The following is a 27,362-nucleotide window of genomic DNA, read 5'->3' as shown; positions in this document are numbered from 1 at the left end:
TGACTAACGAGTGTTGGGAAGGTGAGAAACTATAACAGATCTATACTAATAAGACATATGGTGAATGTTTATTTTTTTTATACAGGGCACTAAATAACCAACCACTAGAGGGAGCCTGGGAGCTTACTGATATACATAGGGGCAGATTTATCAAGTGTCTGTAAGCCAGAATATTTCTAGTTGCCCATGGCAACCAATCACAGCTTCCCTTCAAAATATTCATGAGCACTGGTAAAATGAAAGCTGAGCTGTGATTGGTTGCCGTGGGCAACTAGAAATATTCTGACTTTTAGACACTTAATAAATCTGCCCCATAGAGTTCAATAGTAAGGCTAGAAGTGTAGACATATTGGGGGTCATTTACTAAGGGCCCGATTCGCATTTTCCCGATGTGTTACCCGAATATTTCCGATTTGCGCCGATTTTCCCTGTATTGCCCCAGGATTTTGGCGCACGCGATTGGATTGTGGCGCATCGGCGCCGGCATGCACGCGACGGAAATCGGGGGGCGTGGCCGAGCGAAAATCTGACGGATTCTGAAAAACCGGCGCATTTAAAACAATAAAAGTGTCTCTTGGGACGCGCTTACCTTCACTTGGTCCAGCTCGGTGAACTTGAGTGCGTTCAGATGCTTTTCAGCGCAGCAGCGCCACCTGAAGGACGGCGGAGGAACTACCTTGATGAATCCCGGCCGGACCTGAACCCACCGCAGAGAACGCGCCGCTGGATCGCGAACGGACCGGGTAAGTAAATCTGCCCCAATGTTTTCTCTTAATTTCATATCTATAAATTCTCTGGGGGCGTTTATCATGCGTTGGCGCATTATAATGATATACCGGCAGGTCCCGCCGAATATACTAAGAGGCTTCCTGTGGTAAAACACGCATGACTGTGCAACTGGATAATGCAATGCCAGGTCCTGCCTAGTGTAGTATCGCACTATAACCTGCACCAGGAACTGGCAGGACCCACTCCACGTCCCTTCCTGCGGCATGGAGAAGGCGTAAAGCGGAGGGAAATGTCAATTCCTGGCCATGAAAGGGGAAATGCGCCTATTTCAAGGCTTGTAAGTCAGTACAAACCTTGATAAACCCCCCAGCCTCCTTATCCAGAGTCAATGGACCTTGATTGGTTAAGAAATTAACCCCTTACAATCTAGGACGAAAATGTTTGTCCAAGTTGCCAGCTAATTAGCGCTCCCTGGACGTACATTTTCGTCCTCAACTGTCTTAATTTCCTGCTAGATTCCACTCAAAAGCGTATGAATTATAACTGACATAGAGGTGATTGGTCAAATATAGGGCCCCAAATCTGTGTGTAATAGTAGGTAATTATATAGTATTAGATTCTGGTAGCCTGCACAGTTTTGGTTGCTAAAGTTTGCAGTGAGTGTAAAGATAAGTAAGTATAGACATAGATGTGATTGGCCACAGATCGAGTCCAAAATCTGTGTGGATGGAAGATAAGCTCTGTCCAGACAATGATGAAGTATGGGATGCTGAAAGATGTGAACTCAGAATCCTGAATGCTAAGGAAAGCATTGGGTTCAAGGGAGTAACTACAGGGTTAGCAGCCATAGCAGCTGCTATGGGGCCTACAGTGTAAGGGGGCCCCAGCATCTGGTTTATTGGGTGTGTATATGCTGTATGTGTGTACAAATGTGATGTGCATTTGCTCTATATATTTGTGTATATGCTGTATGTTTTGTGTATATGATGAATGGGTGCATATGGTACTGTATGTATGTGTGTATATTCTGTCGGTATGTATATAAAGTGGAACATTGATCATAATTTTTTTGACTGTTTTTGCAGTTTTATTGTGCAATTTTTTGGCACATTTATTAAATTTGTCTTTAATTTGACTTTTTTGGGTACAAGCAAAAGTCCGACACTTAGTAGTTTTAAGTGTCTGCACCTTATCTGACTTAGTGAGTGGCTGTTATACAGATGTTTGCACGGCATCCATCACTATTTTGCGCCTAAAACATTGTAGGGCAGCACGGTGGCTGAGTGGTTAGCACTACAACCTTGCAGCGCTGGGGTCCTGGGTTCATGTCCCATTCAGGTCAACAACTGCAAAAGAATTTGTATGTTCTCTCCGTGTTTGTGTGGGTTTTCTCTGGGTTCTCCGGTTTCCTCCCACACTCCAAAACATACTGGTCGGTTGATTAGATTGTGAGCCCCTTTGGGGCAAACTCTGTGTGCTCTATATGAATACAAGAATTATTATAATATAGCAGAAATCTCCACTCTGAGCAGCTGCACTTGAAGAAAACTTCCCTATTCATTGCTGGAAACAAAGGTTTTTGCTTCCCAAATGAAAAATGATCTCTATGCAACATGAAAAATCCTTCTGCGCCGTTTTAAAATGTAAAATTTCTCAAGTAGCGACTTCAGCATTTTCTATAGGATGATATTTATGAATGGGAATATTGTCTTATTGTAGGATCTGAGAATGTTATCAGACTCCATTTCCTGTACATTATAATAAAAAAGGCAAAGACTCATTTAAGAAAGAATTTTTTAGTAACTTTCAGTCTCTGCAGTTCTATCACAATGTGGTCCGGACATTGTACAAGAAGTCACTGAAGTGAAGCCCTGAACGTTCTGTCACCTTTTTTCAATCTCATTTCATTATCGGTCACAAATGAGATTGACTTTGTAGGGAAATAATTTGAGACAAATTAGGCACAAATGAATCGGCCGTGCGACAATTCAAAATGCATTTAATAAGGCAAAACACCAACTAATATAAATTACAAGCCAAAAAACGGAACAAACCAGGCGAAAAATAGGCAGACTTGAGACGCAGTATGAATAATGTCCCCTATGGTGTGTACAGACAGTCTCCTACTTAAGGACACCTGACTTACAGACGACCCCTAGTTACAGACAGACCCTTCTGCCCACTGTTATCTCTGGTGAGGCTCTCTAGATGTTACTATAGTCCCAGACTGCAATGATCAGCTGTAAGGTGTCTGTAATGAAGCTTTATTGATAATCCTTGTTACCATTACAGCAAAAATCTTCAAACTCCAATTGTCACTGGGACAAAAAAAAATGTGTCTAGAACTTCAATTATAAAATATACAGTTTTGACTTACATACAAATTCAACTTAAGAACAAACCTCCGGATCCTATCTTGTACGTAACCTGGGGACTGCCTGTATTTGAATATTTCCTTAAGGGGGTCCCATTCAGTCTGCTATGGGGCCCGGCATCTCCTTACGCCCCTGATTGGCTGTAAAGATAAGTAAAGCCGTGTATTTCAGATATATTGCTATGTAGATTATATAGCTGCTCTGCCATCATATAGGATATAGGAAATTCTCCAGTTCACAAAAGCAATTTTCTCCCTCACCTTTGAAATTTAAGGGGATCATTACCTGATGTATTGAAAATTGCGTCTTCCGCTCTCCATTACTGATAATACCTGCCCCAGTCATAAATCATGTATGTGGGGTAACTCCATGTCACTGGAGATCTATTAACATGAAATAGCCGGGTCACACAAGACGTTCCCATCCATCACCCCCCCCCCCCTCCCACCATGTGTGTATTATTTTCGGATGATGGCTTCACCACAATCCAATCTGACGGAAAATAATTTCCTTCTTCAGTTCTGGATCTCGTTTTCCTGACTTCTCGGTGGTCCCCATGTTATAGCATTCACCAGATCTGCCTGACTGGAATCTACATTTACTTATGTGTCTGAGGGAACCCGTAACCACTAAAAAGTGAAGTTACTGAATAATAGACTAGAGAGAGAATGTGTAAAAGTCTCTGATAGAAGAGAGGGAATGTGTAAAAGTCTCTGATAGAAGGGAGGGAATGTGTAAGAGTCTCTGATAGAAGGGAGGGAATGTGTAAGAGTCTCTGATAGAAGAGAGGGAATGTGTAAGAGTCTCTGATAGAAGAGAATAATAGGAGAGGGAATGTGTAAGAGTCTCTGGTAGAAGAGAATAATAGGAGAGGGAATGTGTAAGAGTCTCTGGTAGAAGAGAATAATAGGAGAGGGAATGTGTAAGTCTCTGATAGAAGAGAATAATAGGAGAGGGAATGTGTAAGTCTCTGATAGAAGAGAATAATAGGAGAGGGAATGTGTAAGAGTCTCTGGTAGAAGAGAATAATAGGAGAGGGAATGTGTAAGTCTCTGATAGAAGAGAATAATAGGAGAGGGAATGTGTAAGTCTCTGATAGAAGAGAATAATAGGAGAGGGAATGTGTAAGAGTCTCTGGTAGAAGAGAATAATAGGAGAGGGAATGTGTAAGTCTCTGATAGAAGAGAATAATAGGAGAGGGAATGTGTAAGTCTCTGATAGAAGAGAATAATAGGAGAGGGAATGTGTAAGTCTCTGGTAGAAGAGAATAATAGGAGAGGGAATGTGTAAGTCTCTGATAGAAGAGAATAATAGGAGAGGGAATGTGTAAGTCTCTGATAGAAGAGAATAATAGGAGAGGGAATGTGTAAGAGTCTCTGATAGAAGAGAATAATAGGAGAGGGAATGTGTAAGAGTCTCTGATAGAAGAGAATAATAGGAGAGGGAATGTGTAAGTCTCTGATAGAAGAGAATAATAGGAGAGGGAATGTGTAAGAGTCTCTGGTAGAAGAGAATAATAGGAGAGGGAACGTGTGCTTTGGCAGCAGAAGGAGCAGCGTAACCGGGAACGATTGCTAGATGGTATTTATTACCAGGGGTTCAGTGATTCTTCCTTTAAAGGGGAGCTCTACCTCTGGAGAATACTGATTGGCAGGTCCGTAGATAAAATAGGGAGTTATTAACTTTACTTATTTGTTATATTTGAAGACATCTGAAGAGACTGGACACTAAAATCCCTTCCCCCTTAAAGAGAACCCGTCAGGCAAAATAACCCTCCTAAACTAAATCTATTTTCATAAACTGCCATTAGAGAGCATTGCCTCTATCCCTTCATTGTCCCTCTACATGCCTGTAAACCTAAGCAATGAGGTCCTAAAGCTGTATGCAAATGACCTGTGAAATGTCCAATGAAGCATTAGCATATTCAAGCTGTCCAGCTTATTCATGAGTGGGAGGCACAGCCACACCCCCAGTGCTTGACTGACAGCCTGTATAATGGTGTGAGGCTGTATAATGATGTGCTTCCTGGTGCTGGTGGCCACGCCCCCTGCAGCCTGTGTGTATGAGATACTCCTATACACATGACTGACAGCCTGTATAATGATGTGAGGCCGTATAATGCTGTGCTTCCTGGTGCTGGCGCCCCCTGCAGCCTGTGTGTGCATGTGTGTGTGTATAGGAGAGATACAGCAGCTCCAGGCAGCCATGTTTTAGCAGAACATGTCAGATTCATGTGTAGCTGATGTCTGTGTCTCTCACCTGTATATTAGGAGGATGCAGCATGTCAGCAGCACACACACTCACACACTAGCCATGCTTTACTATACATTACACACAGACATGAGCAGGGGGAGGAGAGGGGAGGGGTAACAGGGGTGACATCACTGCCTCTGACCATGTGACCAGCCTCATTTACATAATATAGAATAGATGATTTTATAATGATTAATGTATGAAATAACTAGATAAAGGCTGGGATGGATCCTTGTGAGCTGCTCCAACAGGTAGAGGTGACAGGACAAGTGGCAGAGACCTGATGACAGGTGTCCTTTAAGTTAAAGGTTTTGTGCAAAATGCTGTTATGTTTTTTTTAAAGGAAACCTACTAAACCAGTCCTTGGGCTGTGTCTCGTATTCACAATTTACTTAAAGAGAACCCATCAGGCAAATAACCCCCTTAAACTAAATATATTTTCATAAACTGCCATTAGAGAGCATTGCCTCTATCCCCTCATTGCCCCTCTACATGCCTCTAAACCTAAGCAATGAGGTCCTAAAGCTGTATGCAAATGACCTGTGAAATGTCTACTGAGTCATTATCATATTCAGCAGTCCAGCATATTCATGAGTGGGAGGCACAGCCACACCCCCGATGCTTGACTGCCAGCCTGTATAATGGTGAGGTATAATGCCCCCTGCAGCCTGTGTGTATGAGATACTCCTATACACATGACTGACAGCCTGTATAATGGTGTGAGGTATAATGGTGTAACGGTTCCTCCATGTGCTTCCTGGTGCTGGCGCCCCCTGCAGCCAGCACCAGGCAGCCATGTTATAGCAGAACATGTCAGGTACTTGTGCACCTGATGTCTATGTCACACACATGTGTATTAGGGGGACAGAGCATGTCAGCATGTAAAGCACAGACACTAGCAATGCTTTACTATACATTACACACAGACATGAGCAGGGGGAGGAGAGGGGAGGGGTAACAGGGGTGACATCACTGCCTCTGACCAGGTGACCAGCCTCATTTACATAATAATGAAAAGATGATTTTACAATGATTCATGTAGGTTGTGATGGATCCTTGTGAGCTGCTCCAACAAGTAGAGGTGACAGGACTAGTCACAGAGACCTGATGACAGGTGTCCTTTAAATAGCCCTAGTAACTAACTGACACCCTGTTTATAGCTAGAAATTTTTTTCCCATACATCCCCATTAATCAACTTTATGTTATATTATCTGGCATCGAAGGGGGTGTGTCCTGCTCAGCTGGCCACTCCCATCTACTCCTTCTCATTTCCTGTGCCCCTTCTCAGCATGTCATGTGACCATGGTGATGTCATATAAGGTCTACCATGTATGTATCTGATCACATGAAATCACAGCAGCTGTCAGGTTGCTGTCATTTCATGTGATCAGATGTATACATGAGGTAGACGTAGCAAATGTAACAGGACCTTAGCTGACATCATCCTGGTCACATGACATGAAGTGCCCAATGATGTAACAGAACTCTCTCTCTCTCTCAATGTCCCATACTGCAGCATGCCCTATCACTGAGAAATGTCAATCAGGAACAAGGAGGCTGAGCAATGTAAAATTTACTATGCAGGACCCACTCACATCAGACGAGTTGCATAAAAAATTTACAAACTGTTTTTTTTAGAGCTCTCTTAGAGCAGAACTGTTCTAGTTGCGCTTGGAAACCAATCAGAGCTCGGCTTTGATTTTGCCGCAGCTGTTATAAAATTATGATTGGTTTCCATGGGCAACTAAAACAGTTTTACCTCTGAAACTTGATGATAAATCTCCACCATTGTTTGGGTTACCGTATTGTTAATGAAAAAAATTGTAGGACATAAACAACATGAGATCTAGGGGGCTAGAAGGGGTTATAAACCAATTGGAGCTGATTCAACTCGACCCCGAACAAAACTTTTGAAAAATTTGGTGAAGCGTCAGCTAATTAAATCTTGAATGATTCACTCATCTATAAAGGGAGTCTATCATGGCTACACATGGACAATACATGGACCACCTAATGGAACATTGGATAAGTATTCAATAGTAATTCATTCAGTTAATAAAGTTTTAGATTTTCTTTATAAGCTTTTTGAATGTTCTTAAAAGATAAAGCTATGCTATAAACAGTGTTGTAACTACAGAGGTCACAGTGGTTGCAGTTGACACTGGGCTCATATATCAGGGGACCCACAAGCCAAGAAAGGGACCCACTTCGATCTCTTTTGGCATATTGCAAATTAAACATTGTAAATTCTTCAAACTTACTCTGAGCACGGATATTTATAATGAAAGCTGCCAGAAGTTTCATGCTCTCTTATTTGGAGATCTTATAACATTTAATGCTTTTTTATAGGTTGTAAGGCTATAGAGAAATATGCAGCTGGAAGAGTTACAGGTTTTTCTGTTACTCTTTTCTTATTACATTTAGAGAAGACATAATTGATCATGTTTCACTGTGTAGATCTTGTACTGTCATATTTTTCTATATTGTCTGGTGTATTTAGTGTCTATATTGCATCCAATATTTTACTAGGAGGTGGTAATTCTATATATTCTTACAATATTATATGTGATAAACAGGAGCGATTGTGATTGCCTACTTTGTGTGCTGGTTACCTTACCATGCCAGAAGACTGATGTTCTGCTACATCCCGGATGATGACTGGTCCGGGTGAGTGAAATTGTTTTTATTGATCTTACTTCTGTTCTATGGATTTACCTTACAGTTGGGGGGTGTCAGATTTCGTTGCGGTTACCATTGTTTTGATGGAAAACATAGAACCTGTTAGCAAATACTTTCTCCTATAAGAGCTATTGGAACTACAAACTGAGCCTTTGTAGACAATGTTATGACAAATTGAATAGGGTTGTCATTGGAAAGTAACTTGTCCTCTTCCAGAGGACAGGCAAATAATTACATATCGATTGGAAACAAACCACTTGGACCACTGGGACTCCCATTTATAGTAAACACAGAGCATTACCATCCTAACCAGAGATCCCAGTGCCCTAATGGCAAATACAACCCTGAACTCTAAGGGCCCCAACTGTTGGACTCCCACTGATCTATAAGTTATCCTTGTTGTCTGTGTCCCACCTACCTGGGACAGACAGGATGGTTACTTTATACCGATTGTCAGAGCTTATATAGAGATCAATACCAACTCTAGTGCCCTCTAGAGGCTGTTCCAAGCAACTAAAATTTTATCATGAAACTTTATGATGATTTGGATTTCTAAGATCAATTAAATATTCATTAGGTGGTCCTCCAAACAAGTAGCACCCATCCGAACATTTGTTATAAGGTTTTAGGGCCATATACAGGCGGCCCCCGGGTTACGAACAAGATAGGTTCTGCATGTTTGTTCTTAAGTTGAATTTGTATGTAAGTCGGAACTGTATACTTTATAATTGTAACCCCAGCCTGTATGGCTATTGGATTTTTAAAATGTTGGGTTGTCATAAGAACCAGGATTAACAATACATCTTAATTGCAGACACCTGTGATAACTGTTACAGCTGATTATTGCAGCCTAGGACTAAAGTACAGTAAATTACCAAAATCCATTGGTCCGTTTGTAACTAGGGGTTGTCTGTAAGTCGGGTGTTCTTAAGTAGGGGCCCACCTGTAATTTGTATTTTCCACCCCCCTATGCGCACAGTTGCTCCTTAATTCTTATATTTTATCCTGCAGGTTCCTGTATACCTTCTACCACTATTTCTACATGTTGACCAACACGCTGTTCTACGTCAGTTCTGCCGTGAATCCAATTCTCTACAACATGGTCTCATCTTCATTCCGACAGTTGTTTCTGGAGACTATGGGCTTGTCCTGCAGTAAAAGCAGCATCAACATGTCCAGATCAACTTCCACCACTAGATAGTAATGTGTTTTACCTTCCGATGTCTACCAGTATGGCAAAGCAACAATATGGTATAAATGTACAAATCATCAGTAATAACATAAATTCAGAATCTCTGAAACCTTGAACTTTACATTAATGATATTTAGTAGGTGCTTGGAGCACCTGTCTAGTGATCATGGATGATACAGGAGGCCATTTAATGACATCACAAGTATAACCACTATTCTGGAGGACTGTGTGGTCATCAATCCATAAGGATATCTACGAAGATCCATGAAGACTACCCAGACGGTCAAGTTATCTTATTCCCTTCCTGACCTTCCTCTAGAAAGTGGAACTTAGTGCCACCCAGGAATGCCCACATTAAGTTGAGGTTGGATGCAGACCCAACTTCTTTTTGGTCTGGAACAAGTCAAATTTGCGAAAATTGTTATTGAAAATTGCCTACTGTCAAAAACTATGAAAATGTAAATTGAAATTAAAGGGGCAAAGTTTACATTGGACTTTTTGGGGGAAGGATTATCTAATCAGAGTAACCTTAATGGTATATACATCAGTCAATCCAGTGGGATTCCCACCTTAGAGACAGAGTATGTGTCTACCATATGGCTCCTCGTGGGAGGGATATAAAAACTGAATACTTCCCCTGCTTGCCAGGACTGTAACAAAGAAGATATCATTGGTCATCACTAGGGGGAGCTCACAACATAGATATATATACACAGACTACATTGAGCTCAAAGCCAATAATATTTCACTTATTAAATCAATTTCAATCTTTATTAAAGGTACCGTTCATTTGTTGGACCTCTTTGCAGGTTGATACTGCCTTGAGGTGTTCCTGATGTGACCCCTCAACATATTCCCAAGTGTGTTACACCAAAGAGGTGGTCACAGATCGCAGTCCCCTTCCATTACACATGGGAATGACCCATACTAAGGAGTGCAACCACCTTCTCCTCTACAGACAAAAGGACATTGAATGTCAGGTACAGACCTGGGGTGAAGTGATGAGAAATGCATCTGGCAGAAGGGAAATCTCAATCCATGCTTGGTACTGTAAATGTTATCATTATAAATAATGCTACCACTGCTCCCTGGTGACGTGATATTTTCATTGATGTTGACTTTCTGCTTCTCTGAACATGTCCTGTGAATTGCCTTCAGCTCTGTAAATATTCATTTTGATGTAAATAGATGCAGCTGGCATCATATCCATAACTACTGGCACGAAAAAAGTAGAAACACATTCAAAAAGATTAACTTAAAGGAAATCTACCACTCACAAAAAGTAAAAAACATCTACACATACTCACCTGTCCTCCTCTTCATCTGGATCCAGGCGCTGGTCTTCACTAATCTTGACATGCTGGGATCACCTAGAAAAAACGACTTATAATAAGCAGCCCGGAGCACAGGGACAAGATGTCCGGCGCTCCGGGCTGCTAATTATTCAAGCCCTTGTCACCATCCTCTACCATGCGGGGAGAGGGAGGTGACATCACATGAAAAATTAGCAGCCAGGAACCCCCGGACGGGGGCTGCTTATTATAACTCTTTTTTTTCTGGGTGATCCCGGCATGTCAAGATTAGCAAAGACCAGCGTCTGAATCAAGATGAAGAGGTGGACATGTTAATATATTTAGGAGGATCTATCAGGGGGCTCCGGTCTGGTGATAAATCTGGCGGAGGTTGCGCTGTCGGGCAGTTGTACGCCAGGTCTGGCCTAGCACAGAATTACGCTATAGCTTACATGAGGAAGGGGCAGGACTCTGTCTTACTCCTCCGACGTGCACGCCCCCTAATACGTACAGGATTGTGGTGATGTAAGAGTGTTAATAGACATTGCGCCTATTTCCAGGCTTGTACACCAGAAAACTAGTGTACAAGCCCTGATAAATCTCCCCTTTAAATTTCCTATCTCTGCACAACTTACCTAAGGCGTCAAGTACAAACAGAAGTGTAGAGGGTGCCAAGAGACACATTTACTTGTACTTCACTTGCCCTGTTAAGACTATGGGGGTCATTTACTAAGGGCCCGATTCGCGTTTCCCCTATGTGTTAACCGAATATTTCCGATTTGCGCCGATTTTCCCTGTATTGCCCCAGGATTTTGGCGCACGCGATCGGATTGTGGCGCATCGGCGCTGGCATGCATGCGACGGAAATCGGGGGGCGTGGCCGAACGAAAACCTGACGGATTCGGAAAAACCGCCGCATTTAAAAAACAAAAGGTGTTGCGGAGCTTGCACTTACCTTCACTAGGAACAGTGAACTTGAGTGCATTCCAGGGAACTTCCGCGCAGGAGCAGCGCCACCAGGTGGACGTCGGAGGAACTGCCTTAATGAATCCCGGCCAGACCCGAATCCACCGCAGAGAATGCGCCGCTGGATCGCGAATGGACCGGTTAAGTAAATCTGCCCCATTAACTTAATTTTCAGATTTAAGGCTGTTCTATCAAACTCATGATGCCTCAGCACAGCATCACATGGTCATCTAGAGACAATACAATTTCTGCCTGCTGGGAGGACAGTGTATAGCTGCATAATTTTAATCAACACATTAATCAAGGGGGAGAAGGGTTATAAATAAGCTGGACACAAATATATACGATATGTATTTTATTTCAAAAACTTGTACATATTAAATAATTACATAGCTAGACCAAGAAATACTGCACATAGCACATACACTATTTACAAAAATAAAAATCATTTTAAGATTGACAAGCAAACTTAAAAGCCGCCGAGATCTTCGCTAACTAAGTGTAAACAAAACGTCAAGATTCATTAACATGAACAGACTGTGTTCTCCGGAAGTCGGCACTGACTCACTCATCTTACATAAGATCGGCCTAAACATTACACCAGTCATTGGGTGTATGGCCAGGGAGTCAGCAGACGCCAGCCAGAGCCTCACACTTCATATCACCGACACCTATCACTATAAATCCATGGGATTTCCAGTCTTACATTACACATGTGCTTATGTCACTTACAGAGATAGGACTGTACGCAAGCAATATAATACTATTTATTACTGCACTAATATGAGGGAAATTATATTGGAGATAGATATGAGATAGATAGATCTGAGATAGATAGATATTAGATAGATCTGAGATAGATATATATGAGATAGATAGATATGAGATAGATAGATATGAGATAGATAGATAGATATGAGATGGATAGATAGATAGATAGATATGAGATGGATAGATAGATATGAGATAGATAGATAGATAGATAGATAGATAGATAGATAGCAGATAGATAGATAGATAGATAGATAGATATGAGATAGATATGAGATAGATATGAGATAGATATGAGATAGATAGATAGATAGATAGATAGATAGATAGATAGATAGATAGATATGAGATGGATAGATAGATATGAGATAGATAGATATGAGATAGATAGATAGATAGATAGATAGATAGATAGATATTTTGTGGAATCCTTGAGGAATGATTTTATGTAAACCCTAGTCCCACAGAGTTACAGTATGGACCAATACCATGTTAGCCACACAATATGGCCCCATATAGATAAGGTGGAGTGGTATAGATCTGAGGTTATTCTGGGTAATTCCTCAAAGCCTACTTTCACCTTACTAATACTTACCAATCAACTGTGGGATAATTAAAAAATGTAACAATGTGGTATCTACAGAATCTATTTACAGCCATTTATCTCCAGACTACCCCATGTTGTCTGATCTCCCCAGTCATGGCTCCTCAAGCTTTCCCCTACATAAAGCTAATGTAATGTGCAGGGCAGGCGCCAGCACTGGGCATACCCAGGCAAGTACCGGGGCCCAGAGCTGCTGAGGGGCTGTACCTTAAGGCTATAAAAAATGAATCCATGGGGGGGGGGCTGTACCTATTGTATCTATAGGGAGTGGGGGAGGCTTTATATAAAATAACCATGAGGGGGCTGTTTGCTATGATAAACTAGGGGATATTTTAGGGAACAGGAGACTGTTTTAGTTTTTGAATTTTTAATGCCGCCACATGAGTTCACTGCAAAGGGGCCCACTGAGGCTCTGTCACCCAGGGGCCTACTGAAACCTGGAGCCGACCCTGATACTGTGCATGCAGTTTGCACAGGGAAAATGGAGAGAGTCTGTTAGATCGCACTATGCAGAGTCTACTTGTTTGATGTTACAATGGAGTAATATTGACCTGCAAGACAAACCAGGTTGCGGGGGCTGCACCTGAACATAAAGTTTAGGTCCGCTCATCTCTATAAGGCACACATACACCTGGAGCCAATGCTGGCTGATGTAACTAATTCTGGTTACCAAAAGTAGTACCACCACCACACAGTATAAACTATCTACACTATGTATTAGTCCTGTCTTCTCTTGTTACCAATTTAACATCACGAAAACTTACATTAATGTCAAGAATATTAACCAAATAAGAAAAAAAACAACAACAAGAATAATAAAATTACATTTGTTGCTATGTAGTGCCTAAATATGTACAAATAAAAATTACATATAAATAAGACTAGAAATGTGATGTCCTTGTACCATGTCAGGTTCTGTCAGCGCTGACATTGGGATTCAGTTGTCCAGTGCAAAACATAAAAGAGTCCTAGGCTGAAGCCAAATACCCCCGGAGGGGTAAAATCAAACATGGCGGCCGGTCAGGATGAATAAGGGTTTATCTTCCTTGGCGTTAGCTGTTTGGAACTCATCTCGCAGACGGAACTGCCACTCGTCCTCCAGCTCCAGTCTCACTACCGTCTGGCGGAGGGCATTGCGGTCTTGGCACACAACACATAGGGTGGCGTCTAAAAGGAGAAAAGACTATGGTCAAATCATGGTCTACAAACTGAAAATCAAGTAGTTACTACACGTAGGGAGATAACTCTCCTATCTGCTAGGTGGTGTTTGGGACTGTGCTGGCACTTCCTGCTGTGTAGAGGTAGACAGAGCTGCTTCACTAAGGTGTTTGGGACTGTGCAGGCACTTCCTGCTGTGTAGAGGTAGACAGAGCTGCTTCACTAAGGTGTTTGGGACTGTGCTGGCACTTCCTGCTGTGTAGAGGTAGACAGAGCTGCTTCACTAAGGTGTTTGGGACTGTGCTGCCACTTCCTGCTGTGTAGAGGTAGACAGAGCTGCTTCACTAAGGTGTTTGGGACTGTGCTGGCACTTCCTGCTGTGTAGAGGTAGACAGAGCTGCTTCACTAAGGTGTTTGGGACTGTGGTGGCACTTCCTGTTGTGTAGAGGTAGACAGAGCTGCTTCACTAAGGTGTTTGGGACTGTGCTGGCACTTCCTGCTGTGTAGAGGCAGACAGAGCTGCTTCACTAACGTGTTTGGGACTGTGCTGGCACTTCCTGCTGTGTAGAGGTAGACAGAGCTGCTTCACTAAGGTGTTTGGGACTGTGCTGGCACTTCCTGCTGTGTAGAGGTAGACAGAGCTGCTTCACTAAGGTGTTTGGGACTGTGGTGGCACTTCCTGTTGTGTAGAGGTAGACAGAGCTGCTTCACTAAGGAGTATGGGACTGTGCTGGCACTTCCTGCTGTGTAGAGGCGGACAGAGCTGCTTCACTAAGGTGTATGGGACTGTGCTGGCACTTCCTGCTATGTAGAGGCAGACAGAGCTGCTTCACTAATGTTTGGATACAAAATTATGTCACTTCACATAATTTAGTAATTTGAAAGATATAACCTGAGAACAGTTTCCTTGTACTCCATGTACACCGACTAGATATGTTGGACCAAACATGAATGTAGTGGACAGCCCTAAGTGTCTTATAGTAAGGGAAGTGCACCGGAGTTAATCTCAAGGCTCAGACGATTAGCTTTATCCATCTCCTCTTTACTGACCTGTGCCAGGCTGTAAGACAACTGGCTGGAGCAGGAGGCTTCAAATTCTGCATCCGGACAAAATATTGTTAAGCCCCACCCCCTTGGCTAAGTACCACCCCTTTGTCAGTCTCCAAATAAAGTTGGAGCAGACCACTAGGATAAAAACCCCTGTATTCGCCACAGGACTGTATAGGGAACCTGAAAGACCTGACAAATAGCTGTGACATAAATGTCTCTCTAGATGGATTGTTCCTTTAAATGCTAAAACGAGAACATTAAAACGTCCCTTTAAGAATCCGCTGAGCTGTAACCAATGTTCTTTTCAAGCCATGACCTGGATTTAGCAGTGTTAATGTCAATGAGGAGTCATATCCTAATTAAACATACTGAGGAGACCTTCTACTCGTTTGTTTTCCTCCGCATTACACGGGAAAAGCTAATTACAATCTGCGACCTCTGGGGCTCGGAGCTAGAATGCTCCTTTAATGAAGAAACACAGAATAATTATGATGGATGCTTGTGATATTTTGTGCCTAATGGACATCAAGAGATTTGTATGTTGGGGGATTACACAGAGAGGATTGTGAGGTTTACTGTCTTACCTTTAAGGAATCGAAACTTCTTCAAGAAACTGGCGACGACAAAGGAGTCACAGAGGTGCAGCAGGAGCCCGCTAAACATCAGGTCCGGGCTGCTGATGTTCACCGAGTGCGGCCGAGAGCTCACACAGCAAACCGAGATCTGCAAAGAAGGAAGGATCTAAGTATATACATAGATAAAAAGCCAGATGGATGTGTAGGAGACAGATAGGCACATATATATGAGATAATAAATAATAATAAATGATAGATATAAGATAGATCGATCGATAAATAGATAGATGATAGATAGATAGATAGATAGATATGCGATAGATAGATAGATAAGAGATAGATAGATAGATAGATAGATGATAGATAGATAGATAATAAATGATAGATATGAGATAGATAGATAGATAGATAGATAGATAGATGATAGATAGATAGATAGATAGATAGATATGGGGTAGATAGATAGATAGATAGATAGGAGATAGATAGATGATAGATAGATAGATAATAAATGGTAGATATGAGATAGATAGATAGATAGGAGATAGACAGATAGAGAGATAGGAGATAGAGAGATAGATAATAGATTGATAGATAGGAGATAGATAGATAGAGAGATAGATAGATAGATAGATAGATAGATAGATAGGAGATAGATAGATAGATAGATAGATAGATAGATAGATAGGAGATAGATAGATAGATAGATAGATAGGAGATAGATAGATAGAGAGATAGATAGATAGATAGATAGGAGATAGATAGATAGATAGATAGATAGATAGATAGGAGATAGATAGAGAGATAGAGAGATAGATAGATAGATAGATAGATAGATAGATAGATAGATAGGAGATAGATAGATAGATAGATAGATAGATAGATAGATAGGAGATAGATAGATAGATAGGAGATAGATAGATAGATAGATAGATAGATAGATAGATAGATAGGAGATAGATAGATAGAGAGATAGACAGATAGATAGATAGATAGATAGGAGATAGATAGATAGATAGATAGGAGATAGATAGAGAGATAGATAGATAGATAGATAGATAGATAGGAGATAGATAGATAGATAGATAGATAGATAGATAGATAGATAGGAGATAGATAGATAGATAGATAGATAGATAGATAGATAGGAGATAGATAGATAGATAGATAGATAGATAGGAGATAGATAGATAGATAGATAGATAGATAGATAGATAGATAGATAGATAGATACCTGTGGTCCCAGGTTCAGGTAACAATCTACTACCAGCACCGGGTGGCTTCGGTTATTCACTGATAGAGGAAAGAATCGGTGACTGTGGAACTGGAGGAACTTCTCGAGGAGTAGCTGAGCGGGGGCAGCCAGGATGGTGTGTTTACTATCAGGAGCACAGATGTAGTGACCAGAGGAGACGGACAGAGACGAATCAAGGACCTGGAGGGGAAATGTGAAAATCTGATTAATCAGATGTGATTGATCCCTCATATGGGATCTTTACATTCTTGCTGATGGAGTGGTGTCTCTGACCTGTTCTGTATTCTCTAACCCCATCAGATGTCTCCAAAAGATAATCACACCAACTAAACATTTCCTTGAAATTTTGCAGCTTAAAGGAAATCTACCACCAAAATCCATCCTGATAAATCAGGGACACTTACTGATAGATCCCGGCACCGTGACTGTGGTATCTTCTTATATTTGTTATCCATGGCCTCCTTCCTTCTAAAATCAACATTTAAAATTATGCTAATGAATAAGAAGGGGTGAATGTGAAGGAGAACTTCCCTCTTGCTCCCTTGTCACTTTCCCCCTCTCCCTGTTGTAATCTTACACAGTGGGAGGGGAGGTGCTTCTTCACAGTTTAACAGCCTATGAAGCTACAGCGCAGAGGAGCTCTGGTAACACCACTTCTGGCTCATTAACATAATTTTAAAAGTTGATTTTTAAAAGGAAGGAGGCAAAGGAAAACAAATATGAGAAGATTAACACAGTTACTGCAACTGGATCTATGATATATATTTCTTTTAAGGACCTCTGGAGGACCTTTGCAAGGTCCTTGAATTGTGACAAGACACATGTATAAGGAGCACAGGGTTATCTCTCTATTAAATGTGCAAGGTGAAATCAAACTTGGTAGGTGGTTTTGGTGAGCCATAAGCCCAAGGCAGGGGGGTAACTTCAGTAGATGCAGAGGGTGCAGTCACAAGCAGGCCCAAGAGGCTTAGGGAACCATAAGGTGTCTCTTTCCCATATGAGAAGACAAGTACTATAATCCATAGATTATAGTCGGGGGCCTGGCACAGACTTTGCACTGGGGCCCATCAGCTTCAAGTTCCGACACTGGTGGCGCTGTTTGTGGAATATACCAGACCCCGGCAGCACTTCTCTTCATGTCTGGTGATTATTGCTATAAACGTTGTGTCCCTCTTTACCTTCGGCTTAATGTGCAGAGAGCGATGTCCTCCGACTGCGATCTGCTTCTTCATGACGCTGAAGCGATTAAAGCGACAGATGAGCAGGCCGGAGCTGTTCACTCGTAGATTAAAGTCCACGTCGGCACAAGTGAATCTGACAGAGAAACACAGGAAGGGGTTAATCAATCACCGAGAAGCCACACAGTCCTCCATTACCATCCACATGACCATGTCTGGAGCAAAAGATGACACAAAAGGTTATCAGCCCTCATGATGACCATGATCTGTACGGCAGTATGGTCTGTATTACATTATGGGAATCAGGGACACTTTAATAGGTTATTACAGAATTTAAAGAGCACCCCTCCTGAAATCCATGCGTTTTGTGAATTGATTGGTTAGCCAATCTGCGTCTCCGTTTCATTATTTATAGTCAAGTTGATTCATTTTTCTATGTTTAGTAACAAAAGTGACAAATAATATAGCAGCTTGGAGGAACCAGCTAGTATCTAATACAGTAGGAGCAGTGCAATACTTCATTTCACCAGTGGAGGAGCTGCAGAAAAACTGAACACTTGTGCCCAATTCTCCAAAGAGTTCGGCTGATTGTTCACCTTCTTAAAATATATTGGGGCACATTTACTTATCCGTCCCGTAGCGATCCCCGAGATGCGTTGTCCGACGAGGATTCGGATCTGCCGCGATTCACGTAGCTTGTGCACTTGATTTCCTGCATGTGTCGCTTTCCTGCTGAGGTCCGCCGTAGTTCACCTTCTTCTTCCCGGTGTATGTGAGCGAATGTCTTGTGACACAATTTGAATTTTCAATCCCTTGCATAGTCTGGTTGTCCAACGGCCACGCCCCCAATATGCGTCGCATGAAAGTAGGCGCGATTGCACCAAAATCCCTGTTAAATGCGGCGCAACACGGAAATCATTGGGAAACCTGATGAAAATGCGGTCCGTGTACCCTTAGTAAATGAGCCCCATTGTATTGAATGGTGTAACAGTTAAGCCCTGCCCCTTTTTACAAAATCACATCACTTTCCATTAGGCCACACCTTTTTGTCTAGCAAGTCAAAGAAAGGATGTAATGTAAAGTAATAAGTGTGTGCTTTACATGCACAAGTTATAACAAAATTTGGGTATGTTTTCAATAGCAAGTCCACCGGTGCTACCATGAGGAGATCTACCTGAGGGCTTCTAATAGGTGTTAGCAGAACCTTTTTATTCTAAGACAATGGGGCAGATTTACTTACCCGGTCCATTCACGATCCAGCGGCGCGTTCTCTGCGGTGGATTCGGGTTCGGCCAGGATTCATTAAGGTAGTTCCTCCGACGTCCACCAGGTGGCGCTGCTGCGCTGAAGAGCATCGGAACGCACTCAAGTTCACCGGCCTATTCCTGGTGAAGGTAAGTGCAAGCTCCGCAACACATTTTTTTTTTTTAAATACAGCGGTTTTTCCGAATCCGCCGGGTTTCCGTTCGGCCACGCCCCCCGATTTCCGTCGTGTGCATGCCAGCACCGATGCGCCAAAATCCAATCGGGTAACACATTGGGAAATTACCCCCATTGAGAGGTCAGGATTACCAGTCTGACCATGGTTACCACATCACTAATTTGTGAGCACCGCAACTTCATGGCTAAAGCCTCCCTGGGCTTCTCTAGTCGTTCTCGGAGAGTCCTAACTTTGTAGATATCTGCATATCCACAGTATTTTTGTTCATAGAGAAAAGACCGGGACCTTTTTTCCAGTGGTATTTTCTTTAAGTGCTGCGGCCTTAGGAGTCCTAGAAACCAGCGGGGTGCCAGTCTACAAATAGTTATATAAATCAAACTTCTAGGATTGAGCACCGCGGTTGCCATGGCCACGGGGGACTTGAACTACGTAAGAATGTGATCTCTCGCTCCACAAAACGGAGGGAAATTAATGTTAACTCATTCTGGGCCACAGATGTGGTGGGAAGAACATGACTTAGAACTCTTCGATTGTGGAAGAGGAAGTTACCTAGACCCATAAGTCTTCCATAGGTCCATGGAGAATTTAGGAGATCACCTACCTGTTCTGGTTGTACTGTACGTCCCGTGTCAGGTCAACGTTGAGAAGAATGAAGTCATGGAGATGACAGCGGGAGAAGGGCTCCGTCATCTCTATGGTTTTAGTCTTACTTGTCCATTTCCTCATCCCAAGCATAGCATACTGGGCAATGTTCTGCGTGGCCTCCATGTGCTGCAGAATATGTTTTAAAGACACGTTCCTTTCATGCCACGAAAAATCCCTGGTGGATCATCCAAAAAAACATGTAAATTACAAAAATGTTGCCCTTCTGGATGAGTTCTGATAATTCCCTAAAATTCGGAGTCTAGAATGTAATCCCCTGATTGTCTAATCTTATTAAATTTAGAACTTCACGTCTCGTAATGTTTGTGATGTCACCTCCCCCTTCAGTCAAGTGACCTAATAAGTTCATCACACCCCCGGATCTCGATTTTCCTAATTTAATGAGAAAATGTTGATGACTTTTGTAATGTGACGGCACGGAAGTAAAAAGACAACGTGTCAGGAACTGGAACAAGTTCTTTGGTCGGTCTGCAGATAAATTAATTAGTAGGGGGGGGGGGTGAAAGGTCCTCTTTATCTCCACCGCTCTAAGACTTCTGAGAAAGTAAAGTATTCCTGTACTTGTAGTCATGGTATCTCACTGTAAGTGGTCGGTAGATTACATATACCATAGTAAATTTCCACCTACACAGTCATTAAATCTAATCACATAGAATCAGGAAGACGTTTTGTGGAGTCCAAGGGCGGTCAACCTAAGGAACTTGTCAGGAAATCTCCATAACTTACTACAAAATATGATTTTATAAGAATCTAAAGATAATCTGAGGTGATCTTTTATTTCAATATTTGACTGCATTTACCAGTACATAGATTATTGTAGAATTGTCAGTCACATTTTAGAGGCTTATTTTCATATATCCATATGGAATTTGAGTAATTGAGAGTGTCTATATATCTCTCTCGAGGAGCTAGGAGCATAACTTTTCTCCTAGGCTTAGCGGACTACCAGTTGTCTGTTCCCCTCATGAAAAGTCCAGTACTAAGTAAGGAATTTGGGCAATAAGTAGTGTATGTGACACAATTGGCCTCTAGGGTCTAGTACGAAGAAACTATTGAGACGATGACCTTCAAATTGGTAAAGGTACAAAAGCCCAAAGTAGTGATTGACGTGATAGGTGCTAGAAGTTCCAATAGACAGGATAATACTAATATAAAATAACCTTTGTCACCCATTACTGACATTGGAGGTAATAAGTGTGACTCTTCACTACCTGGGATGATCTCCAGTGACTTTCATATCCACCATATTCCACATGACACAAGAGTCATCAGCTATGGCGATGAAGGGCCACACATCTTGGTGGCAGACGCCCAACTCGGCCTGTCTGTTCCGCTCCAGCTCCAGGTTGTGATAGGAGAGCTCCTTGATTAGGAAATGAGCCGACCCTAGGAATGAAAATGGGATAATTCAGTATTAAAGGAAATCTAACATCGAAATCAAGTATGATAAACCAGGAGCACTCACAGATCCAGACACCATGACTGTGGTAATCTAATTATATTTGTTATCTATAAGCTGCTTCCTTCTAAAAATCAACTTTTGAAATTATGGTAATCAACCAGATGGGCTCTGGGGATGTCAGGGCCAATTATAGGAAGTGTTCCAGAAGTGCACGCCCTGGGACCCCCACCCCTTTACTAATGAGGTGGCCTACACCGGCAATGTCCAACTGTCTCCGTGAGCAATGCGCAGTGACGTGCCACCGCACCATACGTGCGCCCGCCTCCCTGCCTCCAAGTTGCAACAGTGACTCCGTGGCTCCGTCAGTGAGAGTGTATCCAACCCAACGCATACACAATCTCATTCTGCATCGGGCATGCTTTGCAGGAAGTTGAAACATGACCCCACCACCACCACCACCACCACCACGTAGTACCTAACACTGGTTGGCTGAACTGGTGGCCAGCCAAGGCCTAGCCAAAATTATGTTAGTTCCTCACAGATCACTTGGCCCAAACTGTGATCTCCAAAGAGAGGGAATTCTCAGGGAAGAAGTGGCTCATGGGACTTGTACTACTCAGTACTACTGCCCCTGTGCCAGCTAGTCCAGCAGCTTAGCATACATGTAAGTAGAAGAAAATTTAGAATATTATTGATAATTTACCGTTGTAATGTGTACCACTGCTGTGCTACATTTAGTGTGGGCCCCACCAAATTTTTCCCCCAGGGGCCATCATCTACCTTAATCCGACTCTGAGGGGCGTTACCAGAGCACCTGTGTACAGCAGCTCCACAGGCTTCTACAGTGTTCAGGAGCACTTCCCCCCTCCCACTGTGTGAGATTACAGCAGACAGAGTCTGGGGGAAGTGCTGAGGGAGCAGTGGGGGGGGGGGGGGAGACAGTATAACAGCCTGTGAAGCTCTATAATCCAGGGGCTTCTTTAATGGCCCCAGAGTCCTTCTGGTTTATTAGAATCATTTTAAAAGTTGGTTTTAGAAGGACGGAGGTCATGTATAACATATATAAGCCAATTATCACAGTCATGGTGCCTGGATCTATGAGTAATTTCCCCATATCATGCTTGATTTTGAGGGTAGTGTTCCTTTAAAGGTAATGTAATTGTGACTCTCAAAGAGGGTCCCGATCTCACTAACTGATGGAGTGGACTTGTGGATAACAATTGGTATGACCCCTTTAAGAACAAAATAGCTATCCTCCGCTCATTCCACAATAGCTGATAACTGCAAACAATAGATTGCATTCAGCAACACAGTAAGAGTAAATACAATAGAGCTTTCGTACACATAACTTTTTGTTCTCATTCGTTTGGCCCTCATAATCAGAATAATACTCACGTCCTTGTACTGTAGATCCCGGGTGACATATTTAGCAGTCATTACATAATGATACCAGCCTGTCTATAATAGAGGCAGCATATGAGGCCGGCCATTATTGCTGTGAAATGTGGGGGTCACTGAGGTGTATGTGACTAATGAGGGGCTGACATTACACGTCTTTAATGATTGCCGTGTAGCAGGGAACAGGTCACCCTCATCATTACGTCCCGCGGCTGCCTTCCCGCAATTAGCTAATGCCCTAATGTACGAGTCTCTCCTTGTTGTTCTGCGCCGTGGGCTGAGATAACTCTCTAATGATACATTAATGGAGAGAGAGGACATGAGGAACCTGATATTACTGCTAATCTGGAAGCATCTGATGGTCTGGAAAAAGAAGTCTAATATTGATCACCTATTCTAAAAATTTTATTAAAGGAACACTCCAGTCACAGTTGATTCATTGATCTATACCTTGATCTAGATGACTCTAGGTTCTAGGAATACAATGAGAATGAGTCCTGCTCCTCCTTTCAGGTCCTGTGTAATGGCCCGCTGGCCGCATACATTACGAACTTTAATACTTCAGGCAATCCATAGCTATGTAGGTAAAATACGGCTGACTATATCCTATAGTTCCCTTTAATGATGTCTTTATTTCTTGGTATTGACATCATCTACTGTATATTACTGGTAACGCAGATGTAATGTTATCTGCCTGGGAAGGGAGGGTTTATATGTTGTCCAATTATAATTGTTTCATGATTGTTAATCCTGTTCTGCCCTGAGGTTCCTAATTGGTGGATGCTTGAAACTCAGCCCAGAGTGGAAGTTAACGTATATTCCCTCTGGCTGGAAGTTCCGGAACAATCTGAGATTCTTCTGTCTGAGAGTGCTAACCAGACATATGGCCTGCTGCAGCTGTCTCCTAGCTGAGAATAATTACCCTCTATCAAGCATGCTGCAGCTCTAATCAGAGCTAGATCCACCTGCTTCCAAAACAGCTTCTACCTGCTCCAGCCCCAAGTTCCTGAATCTGCGCTGTGAGCTTCCTGCTCACCAGACCACATCCAAACAGCTACCTCAGACCTTGGGAAGAAGGACCAATACCTCAGCCTGTTACTGTTGCTACATTGTAGTCTTGGAAAAAAGATACTGTAAGTTTGATGTTCTACACCTTGTCTCCATGTGCGATCCCTGGCTGCCTCTAACATCAAAGCCCACCACTCTACATCACACATATAACAGGAATGGCCCAGGGAGAACCTTCCATCTTACTGGGAGGACGTTGCACCTGCACAAAAAATTACTCAAAAAATTACCGTAGCTATTACTGGAGTGTTCCTTTAATGTCCACATACTTCTTTAAATATGGTAAAGGTAATGTTTTGCACTCTGATAGAATTCCTAGCCTAGTCTGATCAGCCTGGCCCTATGATGCTTCGCCGTACTCTCCTCATGTAAATGCACAGCATGAAACGACTGATCCTTACCCACTCCAGCGCTATTGAAGATACTAGGCAGCACCAGCATGATGTGGTTTGGCCAATATTTTTTATAAATGGCCATTTCATACTCTTTGACAACTAATATATGCAGATGGCTGCTGCCGTCCATTGCATGGTACAGGTTGAAGAGACCGTGTTCGTGGCGGCCAGTGGTCGGGGTGAAGATTGGAGTTTTCACGCTGTCGGCGCTCTAAAAAGAAATGATAAAACAAAATCAGCTATTAAGATCAGTATGAGGCAATAAGAAATGTATAGGGCCAGATGTATTTCTTGATTTTGTTGTTGTTTTGCAACTTTTTATTTTGTTGCAAAACTTTTGCGGCACCGACTACTCCACACCCAATATAGGTATGGAGGGGGGAGAATTGCTACTAAATCACTCGCCTATTTTCAGCTGTACAAGCTGCGATAAATGTGACCCATAGAGAGATAGACAGTAGGGACTTGTAAACTAAGCCCAGAATATTCAGGCTCTTGACCCGGAAATTTAAAATCCTTGCATAGATAGATATGCGATAGATAGATAGATAGATAGATAGATAGATAGATAGATAGGAGATAGATAGATAGATAGATATGTAGATAGATATGGGATAGATAGATAGATAGATAGATAGATAGATAGATAGATAGATAGATAGATAGATATGAGATAGATAGATAGATAGATATGAGATAGATAGATAGATAGATAGATAGATAGATAGATAGATAGATAGATATGTAGATAGATAGATATGTAGATAGATAGATATGAGATAGATAGATAGATAGATAGATAGATATGTAGATAGATAGATAGATAGATAGATAGATATGGGATAGATAGATAGATATGGGATAGATAGATAGATAGATAGATAGATAGATAGATATGTCGATAGATATGGGATAGATAGATAGATAGATAGATAGATAGATAGATAGATAGATAGATGGACAGATGGATAGATAGATAATAGATAGTTGGACAGATAGATACCTTATCGGAGATGAGCGGCAGCCTCATGCTTTCCAGTTGTCCGCCAGGTTGACTAAAGACAAAATGATGCTCCTTGGATTTGGGTATGATAAAATGAAGCTGGATTTCCTCCCCCAACATGGAATAGGAGAAAGCAAAAGCGTGTAATGTTGACTCGTACATCTGAGAGAGAGAGGAACAAAGAAAAGTTTTTCTTCCAAATTGTTCCATTTTAAACCATGTAAGTATGAATGGCACACAAAAATGTCATCTTGCCTTTTATTATAACACCCGAGGGATCTGTACTACGGGGCGCTGTTTGTTTACAACGCAATTTGTGACACCAAATATGTTCTGTGATTTAAAATGAATTTAGTGATCACATAATTTGTACTGCGGGCACAGAACTGACATCTGTCACCACAAAATCTATTTTGTGCAAACAAAAGTATGTTTAAACCACACAAAATTCATTTAATCATTGTAATAGGAGCAATTAGTCACCACACTGGAATAGTCTTCAGGTCAGTAGCACTATCAGATAAGGTAACTTACCTGAAACCTGGGGTTGTATCCCATGTACTGGTGGCACTGCTCGCAGTGGTGGTAGGTATTATATGAGGCGTACTTAGATAATCTCATCCGTGTAGTTGGGCGCCGTACATACATGTCTTCGTGTCTCCTATAAGATGCTTTATCTGTAAATTACAAGTAAGGGGTTTGTGATAATCATAAAATACTATACTCTGTCTTCATCTCAGAGGTGGTGAAAGGTAAGTGTACTACTAACAAAATAGGTGATGGATGCGACCCTCAGTTCTGACATTACTCTGAGGCCTAACTAGTACTGCTGCTCTGGAGGACCATTATACTGCTCTGGAGGACCATTATACTGCTCTGCTGGACCATTATACTGCTCTGCAGAACCATCATACTGCTCTGCAGAACCATTATACTGCTGTGGACCATTATACTGCTCTGCAGGACCATTATACTGCTCTGGAGGACCATTATACTGCTCTGCAGGACCATTATACTGCTCTGCAGAACCATCATACTGCTCTGCAGGACCATTATACTGCTCTGCAGAACCATCATACTGCTCTGCAGAACCATTATACTGCTGTGGACCATTATACTGCTCTGCAGGACCATTATACTGCTCTGGAGGACCATTATACTGCTCTGCAGGACCATTATACTGCTCTGCAGAACCATCATACTGCTCTGCAGGACCATTATACTGCTCTGCAGAACCATCATACTGCTCTGCAGGACCATTATACTGCTGTGGACCATTATACTGCTCTGCTGGACCATTATACTGCTCTGGAGGACCATTATACTGCTCTGCAGAACCATCATACTGCTCTGCAGGACCATTATACTGCTGTGGACCATTATACTGCTCTGCTGGACCATTATACTGCTCTGGAGGACCATTATACTGTTCTGGAGGACCATTATACTGCTGTGGACCATTATACTGCTCTGCAGAACCATCATACTGCTCTGCAGGACCATTATACTGCTCTGCAGAACCATCATACTGCTCTGCAGAACCATTATACTGCTGTGGACCATTATACTGCTCTGCAGGACCATTATACCGCTCTGGAGGACCATTATACTGCTCTGCAGGACCATTATACTGCTCTGCAGAACCATCATACTGCTCTGCAGGACCATTATACTGCTCTGCAGAACCATCATACTGCTCTGCAGGACCATTATACTGCTGTGGACCATTATACTGCTCTGCTGGACCATTATACTGCTCTGGAGGACCATTATACTGCTCTGCAGAACCATCATACTGCTCTGCAGGACCATTATACTTCTGTGGACCATTATACTGCTCTGCTGGACCATTATACTGCTCTGGAGGACCATTATACTGCTCTGCAGAACCATCATACTGCTCTGCAGGACCAT

The 27,362-nt window shown here is 42.3% G+C and overlaps 2 protein-coding genes across 2 annotated transcripts in view; one reads left to right on the top strand and one right to left on the bottom strand.

The window, feature by feature from the left end:
• Positions 1–10,313, top strand: part of NTSR2 (neurotensin receptor 2) — a 33,939-nt gene extending 23,626 nt beyond the window's left edge. The window contains exons 3-4 of the mRNA XM_072143595.1: positions 7,935–8,025; positions 9,049–10,313. Of these exons, the coding sequence (XP_071999696.1) occupies positions 7,935–8,025; positions 9,049–9,238 (281 nt within the window). The 3' untranslated portion in view covers positions 9,239–10,313. The remainder of the gene's footprint in view (positions 1–7,934; positions 8,026–9,048) is intronic.
• A 2,282-nt stretch (positions 10,314–12,595) lies between these two features.
• Positions 12,596–27,362, bottom strand: part of GREB1 (growth regulating estrogen receptor binding 1) — a 58,062-nt gene continuing 43,295 nt past the window's right edge. The window contains exons 24-32 of the mRNA XM_072143594.1: positions 25,983–26,125; positions 25,449–25,610; positions 24,452–24,656; positions 21,394–21,568; positions 20,121–20,339; positions 18,079–18,214; positions 16,880–17,080; positions 15,655–15,793; positions 12,596–14,029 (exon numbers count right to left, since the gene is read on the bottom strand). Coding sequence (XP_071999695.1) covers positions 13,866–14,029; positions 15,655–15,793; positions 16,880–17,080; positions 18,079–18,214; positions 20,121–20,339; positions 21,394–21,568; positions 24,452–24,656; positions 25,449–25,610; positions 25,983–26,125 — 1,544 coding nt within the window. The 3' untranslated portion in view covers positions 12,596–13,865. The remainder of the gene's footprint in view (positions 14,030–15,654; positions 15,794–16,879; positions 17,081–18,078; positions 18,215–20,120; positions 20,340–21,393; positions 21,569–24,451; positions 24,657–25,448; positions 25,611–25,982; positions 26,126–27,362) is intronic.

The sequence above is a fragment of the Engystomops pustulosus genome, chromosome 3, assembly GCF_040894005.1.
Source record: "Engystomops pustulosus chromosome 3, aEngPut4.maternal, whole genome shotgun sequence".
In the NCBI taxonomy this organism is placed as follows: domain Eukaryota; kingdom Metazoa; phylum Chordata; class Amphibia; order Anura; family Leptodactylidae; genus Engystomops; species Engystomops pustulosus.
The sequence above is the reverse complement of the archived record's forward strand: the minus strand, read 5'-3'. Positions and strand labels throughout refer to the sequence as shown.